The 10,546-nt window shown below is 40.9% G+C and overlaps 1 protein-coding gene across 1 annotated transcript in view; it reads right to left on the bottom strand.

The window, feature by feature from the left end:
* Positions 1 to 1,450: 1,450 nt before the first annotated feature.
* Positions 1,451 to 10,546, bottom strand: part of LOC143747051 (tripartite motif-containing protein 16-like) — a 31,135-nt gene continuing 22,039 nt past the window's right edge. The window contains exon 6 of the mRNA XM_077239506.1: positions 1,451 to 2,651. Within this exon, the coding sequence (XP_077095621.1) occupies positions 2,017 to 2,651 (635 nt within the window). The 3' untranslated portion in view covers positions 1,451 to 2,016. The remainder of the gene's footprint in view (positions 2,652 to 10,546) is intronic.

Raw genomic sequence — 10,546 nt, 5'->3', positions numbered from 1 at the left:
TGGATGAGTTCTGGATTTCTGTCACGCTGGAATATCCACAGTTGTCGAAAGCCCCTGTTGGATGTACTCATGCAATTTGGCTCAACGTATTTATGCGAAAGACATTCTCCGCGCTGACTTACATTAAGAATAAACACAGGTCACGGCTTAACGTGGAAGATGATCTGCGGGTGGCGATCTCCAAAATTGAACCTAGAGTGGACCTGCTTTGCTCCGTGCACAGCGCCCATCCATCACATTAGGCGTTTTTTCTGAATACAAAGTTATTGTTGTATGCGTGTTATAGGCAGCTTGTTCGTATTCTGTCTGTAAGCATTTCACAGTTATGGATGTATTTGTTTTTGTCCATAATTTGTTAATAAAATAGCCTGGCTTAGAGATTGTGTTCCTTTTTGTTTTAGCTCTGTCAGTATGTAGGCTAACCAAATCGCAAATCCTCACAAGCTGTCGGAGGGAAACACAGAGAGGAGAAAGGAGGGGGGAGGGGGGGTCGCGGGTCGTCAGCAGTCTAATATTGGGGGTCGCGGTCTGAAAAGTTTGGGAACCCCTGGTACATGGCGTCACGCAGGGCCTCTCGATAGGCTGCTGCTGTTGCCGCAGGTCAGCCAATAGGCACGCGAGCCACCTTGCCTATGTCTGCATTCTGCTGCAACGCGTTTTACATTGATTCAAAATTAAGGATCATTTTTGGCTTCAATATCTCGTGGAAAAGAGGTTTTCCCCATAGCGTAAGATATTACGCAGTACGAGAGAACCTCTCGTAAGAGAACTCAGAACACATACTTAATTTTGACTTTACAGGGACTTTAAGTAAATCAAATAGAGATATATAGTAAATAAAGATAAGGAAAGCAAAATGTAGTCAAATACCATAAATGTACAACTAAAGAAATCAATTAATAAAGACCCCCGGGCAACTCCAAGTGAATGGTATGTCCAGGCGGACCCAATAAAACTTAAATTCTGTTCCTGCCTGGACTCTAATTTTCGTCACACCAATGCGGTTGTGGATGCGGCTGCAGCTGACCATGTCTGAAGTTCATCACCGTCACATATTTAGTATGTGTTTTGTGGCCTTATTTCAGAAACTTTATTTTTTAGTTTTTTCAATAACTATGAGTAGTATACTATGCATAAACAATATTCTCTCAAAAATGCAAACATGTTGCTCACATATTATTGTAGCCCTGTTTGTGCTAAATAGAGTGTAATTACACCTTTGCCATTAATATGTTTATAAGCAACTGAAAAAAGCACAAATGTCAGGGCATGTCAAAACATCTCAAGGATCCCAAAAACACCTTAGACCCCAGAGGGTTAATACATTAACTAATGTTAACTAATGAACCTTATTGTACATGTTTGTGTACAATGTTTGTGTTTACATTCAATTTTTAAAACAATTCAAACCATAAGATCAAACATTTCACTAAATTGGAGTCTGTCTGAATTTGTTTAAATCTTTTTATTTGGTATTTTAACAGAAGATCATTTGTAATTACACTGATTAAAAATGTAATCATGTAAGGATTGATCAAATATGATTAAATCAATATTTTGTCATTGTTGTATTTTGTCTTTTTCATTTCAGGAAATACATTGTGAACCCATCTATAATTCAGCACATGCCTCCTGAAGCTTGTTACCCTGATAACCCAGCATTTCTAATGTTCCTGTCGATTTAACTGAGGTAATTCATGTTTAATATAACTCTTAAATTAGTACGTAATGAAAGTGTCTTAAATTGGCAGGTGAGTTTATCTTTGCTCGTCCCATTTATTCAAGAGTTCCTCAACTCAGTCATTTATTTAAAACCATCTGATGTTCATTGTCTTGTGTTAAACTTTCGTGCTGGTGTTTAAATGTTTAAATGCATTAAATGAAAGGGTTTGTCGTCTTTCTGCGTCAAGGTTCTTATTTTGTATTATCTAGTCAAGCCAGTGTGTGACAGTCACTGATTTATCATGCAGCTCAAAGCATTATGGGTAGAATCTCTCTACAGTCTATTCTGATTCATCAACACAGTTTCACTGAGGATCCATAACTATAAACACTAAACCCCGGATAGAGCGGTTGAGTGAATGTGGTCTGGACTGTGTGGATGAGGTTCATTGTGTCAGAGACGCTGTAGAAGGACAGAGTTCCTGCACTGTGATCCACACACACTCTTATTCTACTGTGATCCACACACACTCCTGTTCTTCTGTGATCCACACACATTCCTGTTCTACTGTGATCCACACACACTCCTGTTCTACTGTGATAGACACACACTCCTATTTTACGGCTGATGGGCTTTACAGGGAGTTTAGTCTGTATGTTATTGTGTATGAATGAGTAACTGGAGGAAGAGCAGAACAAACTCCAGGACTGATCATTACATCCAAACACACACTCATTACCCGATCCCTTCCTGCTGATGCTCTTATATGACACTGATATACACACACATCTCCCACTCCACTCAATCTCCCAGTAACATCGTCCACACACAATCTCTCTACACAACACCTGAGGATTATATCCATCAAATCTGTCTGGATGATCAGGATACGACTGAACTGGGTAAGTGTTAGTAATCACTCTTTTCCTCTCAGACAGACGGAGGAGTTTATTCACTGTGTTCAGATCCAGATTGAGCTGATGGGAATCTGATGGAGATAAAACACATCAGAATCAAGAATTATGAATCTTTTAATGTACACAGTAAAAATTACTTTTGCTGCTTGTTAAATGTACTGGTAACACTTTATAATAAAGGCATGTTATGAATCATTAGTTAAGCATTAGTAAATAGTTAATTCATCAATTAGAAAGCATTAATAGACATTAAAGGTGGGGTAAGCGGTATTTCTAAAACACTGGTGGCGATTGTTATTAATTGAACCCAAGGACAACCCAAACAAACACACCCCTCCCTTCATTGCTCCGAGTCGGTCTCGAACCCCCGATCCCCTACAAGCGAGTCGAGTGCACTAATAATGACGCTAATCACCGCATTCACTAGCAGTCTTCAGCACGACTCTCACTAGCTGACCTCCGTTACACACGCAATCCAAGAGTGGATGTTTATCACAGCAGAAGCGCAACAGAATAATGCTTCATGAAAAATGAAATGCAGATGATGAACAAATGACAAGGAAGCACAAAAAATGAATGTACACTACGCAATAGTAATTGCAAACAAGAGTTGGTTGTCAGTTGCAAACAGCACAGCATCTCCAGACACACAATGACACTCAAACCCAGAGTTACTCAGTGTAACCCAAGTGTTACTCAGTGTTACCCAGTGTTACTCAGTATTACTCATGTGTTACTCTGTTACTCATTTGTTACTCAGTCTTACTCACGTGTTACCCAGTGTTACTCATGTGCTCCTCAGTGTTACTTACGTGTTGCTTACATGTTACTCACGTATTACTCAGTATTACTCATGTGTTACTCATGTGTTACTCAGTAATACTCAGTGTTACTCATGTTTTGAGCCGAATCAGAGCAACCTCTGCGTCTGTTTTCAGGCCTTCCCGCTTTGCTCTCTCCAGCGCTGGACAGTGTTTCTAATATTAACATGGGTCCTAAAGCTCTTGCCCAGTCATACCCCTTTATTTTCCAGTGATTTCTTCAAATACCGCTTACCCCACCTTTAATAAGAAATTTATAAATACAGCTTCAGAATCATTAATATCTTTATTCTGGTGTCTCTATTGTCCTGTGCATTGGGTTATCAACACCAAGGCCAAGCCTATTAATTTACATCCACAATGTAATACCAAATTTAGCATTTTAATCAACAGTACATTTTTTGTTAACCTTTTACCATATGTCTTGGAGTATCACAATAATATCGTATTGTGAGTTCAGTATTGTTATATGTATCGAATTGTGACATGAGGGAATTGTTATACCCCTAATTCCTACTGTAATTCATGATTAATTCAGCTAGTTACAAAACATTTAGTAGTTGTCAGTTAACTAGTTTTGTGAGCTCATCTAAAGTGAGGACTAGTTATGCCTCATAAAGCTGTTACAAAAAAGGATTTACTCTTTTTAAATAAAGGAAAAGGTCTGTTAGTTCTTGAGCAGAAGAAGTGCTTGTGTTCAGGCTGTGAGAGACTGTCAGGGTTCGGTCACTTTAGTCTGTTTATTCTTGGTTTGGTGACAGAGCTCTGACGCTCCTTCTGTCTTTGTGGGGCAGATGTGGCCTAATGGTTAGACTTGGGTTTGAGTCTCAGTACCGGCAGCAAATGTAGGTTGAGGAATGAATGATCAGCGCTCTCTTCCACTCTCATTACCCACAACTGAGGTGTTCTTGAGCAAGACACTGAACCCCCAATTGCTCCCCGGCGCCACAGCAAATGGCTGTGTGTTTTTGTGTGTGTTCACTACTCACTGCTCCTAATGTGTGTGCACTAACTTGGATGGGTTAAATGCAGAGGGCAAATTCTAGGTTACCATACTTGGCCTTCACATGTCACTTTCACCTTAACTTGTGTGAGTGTGCGGTTTTAAGTTTGCTCCGGCCGTGTGCCCTTCTGTCTGCATGTGTTGTTGTCCTCTGTGTAGCACGGGCCCATGTTTTCAGCGGCCGCACGTTTTCATGTTGTCATGTTTTGTGTGAACACGCGGCTTATAAGGGTTCTCATTAGCTGCAGTTCGTGTTTTGTTTAGTTTGAGCACATTGCTAGATCCAAAAAAGATGGTGGCGCGCATAGTCGCAGCGACCCGGAGCTCCCTTTGCAATAGTGGCTTTAGTAAATCTATAACCTGAACGCGAACAGAAATCTTGCGTCTGAAAGACTGCTTTTACGTGTGTGCACCAAGTCACTCTAGATCTTTTCCATGGGAAATTATGATGGACAACAGGATAATAGGAAAGAACAACAGACCCACGGAGAGGCGACGCAGGCGGAAATGTGAGAGGAAGCAGAAAAATAGGGTAAGCGAGCCGGCATCCACGCTAGGGTACGACGATGCCCGCACAAATCTGCCGTGCCCAGCATCTTCCTCGCAAATGCCCGCTCCCTTGTTAATAAACTGGACAACGTAAGGTTGCGGATTACCAATAACCACTTGGATTGCTGCATCACAGTGATAACTGAGACCTGGCTGCATGGTAACATCCCTGACCTAGCCATGGAGCTAGCAGGTCGTTCCCTCTACCGTGCAGACCTCACAGCCGACTCTGGTAAGTCAAGAGGAGGGGGCGTGTGTGCATACATCCATAACAGTTGGTGCACAGACACTATTGTCATTGAGAGACATTGCTGCCTGGATTTAGAGTTCCTGATGCTGAAATGCAGGCCTTTCTATTTGCCTAGGGAATTTTCATCTGTTTTTATCACGGCTGTCTATGTGCACCCCAGAGCCAATGCTAAAACAGCCATGGGTAAGCTATATGATGCCATATGCAAGCAGCAAAACAGACACCCGGAGAGCATATTTATAGTAGCAGGGGATTTTAACCACACTAACCTGAAGACAGTTTTACCCAAATTCTATAAGAATGTGAACATTAAAACAAGGAATAACAAAACACTGGACCAGGTGTATACAAATGTTCCCGGAGCTTATAAAACCCAGTCTTCACCTCATCTCGGACAGTCTGACCATCTATCCCTGCTCCTGACACCAGCCTACAAACCCATCATCAGCAGGATCAAACCTCAGGTAAAGACAGTGCAGATCTGGACTGCAGAAGCCTCCTCAGCTCTGCAGGACTGCTTTGATGACACTATGTGTGAGCTTTTTGAACATGCAGACATTGAGCACCATACATCCACAGTCCTCTCTTACATCAACTTCTGCAGTGACATTGTAACAACAAAGAAGTAAATTAAAGATCTCCTCAACCAAAAGTCCTGGTTTAACAACAGGGTGAGGGAGCAGCTTAGAGGTCGGGACACAGCACTGAGATCAGGGGACAGGGAGGAGTACAGAAGGGCGAGGGCCAACCTACTTAGAGGCATCACATGGCAACTTCAATGACAATAACCCCCGTGCAATTTGGCAGGGTGTAAAAGAACATTACTGGCTACAAACGGAGCAAAAGTACCCCAACCTCAACTGACTCCTCTCTCCCAGACCACCTTCTTCACCCGTTTTGATGACTCCAGTTCCAGCTACAACAGGGGACCGGATTCACACACAAGCACCACCTACTCAGGAAGTGACCAGCCACTCACTTTTCTGACCTACCAGGTAAAGAGAGAATTACGCAACATCAACTGCAACAAAGCAACGGGGGCCGGATGGAGTTGCAGGACCAGTGCTGAAGGAATGCGTTGACCAGCTTGCTCCAGTATTCACACGCATTTTCAACCAGTCATTACAGCAGGCCATAGTCCCCACCTATCTGAAAACAACCACTATAATTCCTGTTCCCAGAACCTCAGCTATCAAAAGCCTGAATGATTACCGACCAGTGGCTCTCACGCCTATGATCATGAAATGCTTTGAGAGACTGGTACTGCCCCACATCAAGGCCCGCATTCCTCCTGATCTCGATCAACATCAATTTGCATACAGGATTAATAGATCAACTGATAATGCCATCTCCGTAGCATTGCACACAGCCCTCACACATTTGGAAACCCCCAACAGCTATGTTAGGATGCTATTTATTGACTACAGCTCTGCATTCAACTCCATCAAAACAGATAAATTGATTAATAAACTACAAACTTTGGGCCTGGGAGACCTTCTCTGCCAGTGGATTAAAGACTTCCTCACCAATAGACCCCAGCGTGTCAGGATCAGCCATTACACTTCCTCTAGCATTATTCTCAACACCGGCGTCCCCCAGGGCTGCGTCCTTAGTCCAGCCATTTATTCACTCTTCACCCACGACTGTACTTCCTCACACAACTCCAACACTCTCATCAAATTTGCTGATGACACAACCATAGTGGGACTCATATCAGACAATAACGAAACAGCCTACTGGAAAGAGGTCCAGAACCTGTCAGCTTGGTGCAACTACGAACTCAATCTCAACATTAAGAAGACAAAAGAAAGAATTATTGACTACAGAAGGACCAAAATAAACCACAGAGGACTGTGTATCAATGGGAAGGAGGTGGAGAGGCTGACAACCTTTAAGTTCTTGGGAGTGCATATTGCAGAGGATCTAACCTGGAGCGAGAATACCTCCCATACCATTAAAAAGGCCCAGCAGAAGATGTTTTTCTTGAGGACCCTGAAGTGTAATGGGCTCTCTCAGGAACTTCTGACGCGCTTTTATCGCTGCACAATTGAGAGCACCCTGATATACTGCTGTATGGTGTGGCACTCCAGCTGCACAGCAGCGGAAAGAAAGGACCTGCAGCAGGTTGTCATGACGGCTGAGATAATAATTGTCTCCATCCTACCGAACCTGAGTGAAATATACAAACATCTTGCAGGATACCTCACACCCAGGACACTCCCTGTTCATCACCCTCCCCTCAGGCAGACTGAGAACCCCCAGCACACGCACAAATAGACTCCAGAACAGCTTTTTCCCCAGAGCCGTGAACATATTGCAAAAATCATACGCACATCCATGCATACAAACATAGATACACACATCTCTCTTACCCTCTGTTACCCTCTCAGTGCAATCGGACAGTGCAATAACTGCTATGTTCACTGTTTTATCTGTTTTATCTATTTATTGAGAATGTGTTTGTCACAAAGGACGGCCCTTAAGACTGTCCTAAGTCAGGTGCTGTAGTCCAAGGGTTAGAGAGGAGTTAGGAAGGTATGGCATGACAAGATGATTGGCTGTGCAAAAATAGATAATTTATTAATAATCCAAAAACAATCCGTGCAAAGTACAAATTAATAATAAGAAAAAAAAGAAAAAAAATACATGATGAATTCTAATGAAGCAGCACTATAACCTCTACCCATTAAACACAAAGGCAAATTGCTGATTCAGCTCTCTATCAACAATAGAACTCACATAATGCTATACTCTTGTAACAGAGCAAACCACCAACCCCCCTTAATAGCCGGAACACACTGGTTAAATACCCAAACTTCCCGCCAAACGAGATTAGGAAGTACCTTTTGTACAGGGTATCCTTTGTCTTAATAATGTCCATTATAACAATGACATTAAAACAAACACATCTTTTACAAAGACGAATAAATATCATTAGTGCAGCTTAAACAAAGTAATGTCACCATAAGAAACATACCTTAAACAGAACAAACATTTCCCTCCACACCTATACTGCCTCCCCCCTGGTTGTGGAAAATGGTATGACCCATGCTATGATAAGCTCGTTCCGGTTACGCGCGCTACCGGAACGAGCAAAGCAGAAATCAACAGGTAAGCACATACAATACCACAGAGCTGTATCATGTAAAATTACTAATAGACAATCTGTAAAAAACATTACATTCCTTGTGATTTCTTATAGTCAAGCAAGTGCTAACAGTGACGAAAAAATTTGAACTTGGATGATGTTACTGAATGTACGAATAGAGTGGTTGCAAACGTCCATAGCTAATTGTACACGGGATGCAGAAACAGTGCCGCCGCTCCCACCACGCGCATCACGCGCTGTGCGTAGGGCACCATGTGCTGAGGGGGCACCAAAAATAGCCTAATGAAAAATCAATAATCATATTATAGTCATAATAATAATTACAATGCAGATGATATTATTTTTAGTATAGAAATATATTATTAGGCACCTTTTAGGGATGTAAAAAAAAAAAAAAAAAAAAAAAAAAAAAAAAAAAAAGCGTCTAGAACGATGATACCGCTGGCGCGCCGCCGCCCCTCCCCCCAAACACACTCAACTTCCCAAGCTCAGTGGACCGTTGGATTGCGCGGCGCCTGGTGAAGTTTGACAGTAGGCTGTCAACTTTTTGGGAAATGGCCCCGAAAAGACAGCAGGAATCAGGATCAGAGAAGAGAAAGAAGAAGAAACTGCGAGATGATGCCCGTACATCACTTGCAGGTAAGTCCATGTTTAATCATTATACGGGAAATGTGCTGCTAATTTAATGCCTAACGTTAACGTTGCTCGAACTAGCTGACGTCAATGTTAGCAAATTCAAATATGTTGAATGTTGTTATAACTTAGGTGCAAGCTAAATTGAGATTTTACTATTGAGCAGTAGTTTGGTTTATTTTGACGTGACGGTGCCGGTGGTTAAGCAATAAACCCTGCGAAGCCGTGTTTTAGCTACACTGTAAATGGGGTTATTGCTTTTATTTAACGATTACACCATAAATATATTTGAATATTTATTTTATTCATAAAATAAACACCAGCAACAAAACAAAAAAAATATAACGTTATAGGCTACATGTATTCCTCCGCCGAGGAATGTAGTTTCAAAATGGTTGCTGAGCAACACATGCAATGCAGAAACAAAGAATCACACACAAACAGCAGTTGCACAGTAATACTAATGTAATGCGCTCACAGGTGTGTGTGTGTGTGTGTTTGTTGAGTAATTTACAATGGCTTTGAACGCAGCTCAAACAATCAGAATCAAGGACTGAAACTATCCTGGTTTATTATTAAAAGTATTAGCCTATTATTATTATTATTGCTGCTAACAGTTAGCAGCAGTCAGTGCAGTGCACAAGGTAGGCTAACAATTCAATTCCTCTTGCTTCAGTACCATTTTGCTTTTATTCCTGTAGGTAAGATATGAATATAAAATGTCATTATGAATGATATAAAGCAAACATTATTGTTGAATTGTGTGCAATATTGCAACTCATTCTATTATGCTTTTATATTAGATTAGATTTATCAAATAGTTGATAAATAAGAAATAAAGTGTGAGAGCTCCTTGGCTGCATGCTTTCAGTTTTAAATATGTATAATTTTTCCGCTATAAGATTCTTTGTTTGAGTATTTGGTAACACTTTACTTGAAGGGGTGTACATAAGACTGACATGACACCTTCATAACCATGACATGACATATGTCATGAATATGAAGTAGGGTTTATGCATGTTTATGACAACTGTCATTAAGTGTCTTTCGCTCAATAATGACATTTTGAATGCAAATATGACATTGTTTAAGATGTCTTTGTTATGACATCTTGACATAAACCATAACATCATAACCTGTCAGTGTCTTTGTCATGACAACTTGACATTAAATTAAATTAAACTGTCATGTGGTTGGTTTTGACATTGGCTGTCATGAGGCCATTATAACTGTCATGAATATTTTTTCGTGACCTCAACTACAGTGGTACAAATTGAATTTGTCATTAAACAGTTATAATGGCTTCATGACAGCCAATGTCAAAACCAACCACCTGACAGTTTAATGTAATGTTAACCCATAAAGCTAAGTGGTTTCTTAAGTTTGATAATTAATCTGCTATGTCATGTTTATGACAGGTTGTGTTGTCTTAGTAATGTCAAGTTGTCATGACAAAGACACTGACAGGTTATGATGTATTGGTTTATGTCAAGGTTTCATAACAAAGACATCTCAAACAATGTCATATTTGCATTAAAAATGTCATAATTGAGCAAATGACACTTAATGACAGTTGTCACAAACATGCATAAAACTTGCAT

The sequence above is a fragment of the Siphateles boraxobius genome, unplaced genomic scaffold (assembly GCF_051911475.1).
Source record: "Siphateles boraxobius isolate OS27281-9 unplaced genomic scaffold, OSU_SipBor_1 100, whole genome shotgun sequence".
NCBI classification, from domain to species: Eukaryota; Metazoa; Chordata; class Actinopteri; order Cypriniformes; family Leuciscidae; genus Siphateles; species Siphateles boraxobius.
The sequence above is the reverse complement of the archived record's forward strand: the minus strand, read 5'-3'. Positions and strand labels throughout refer to the sequence as shown.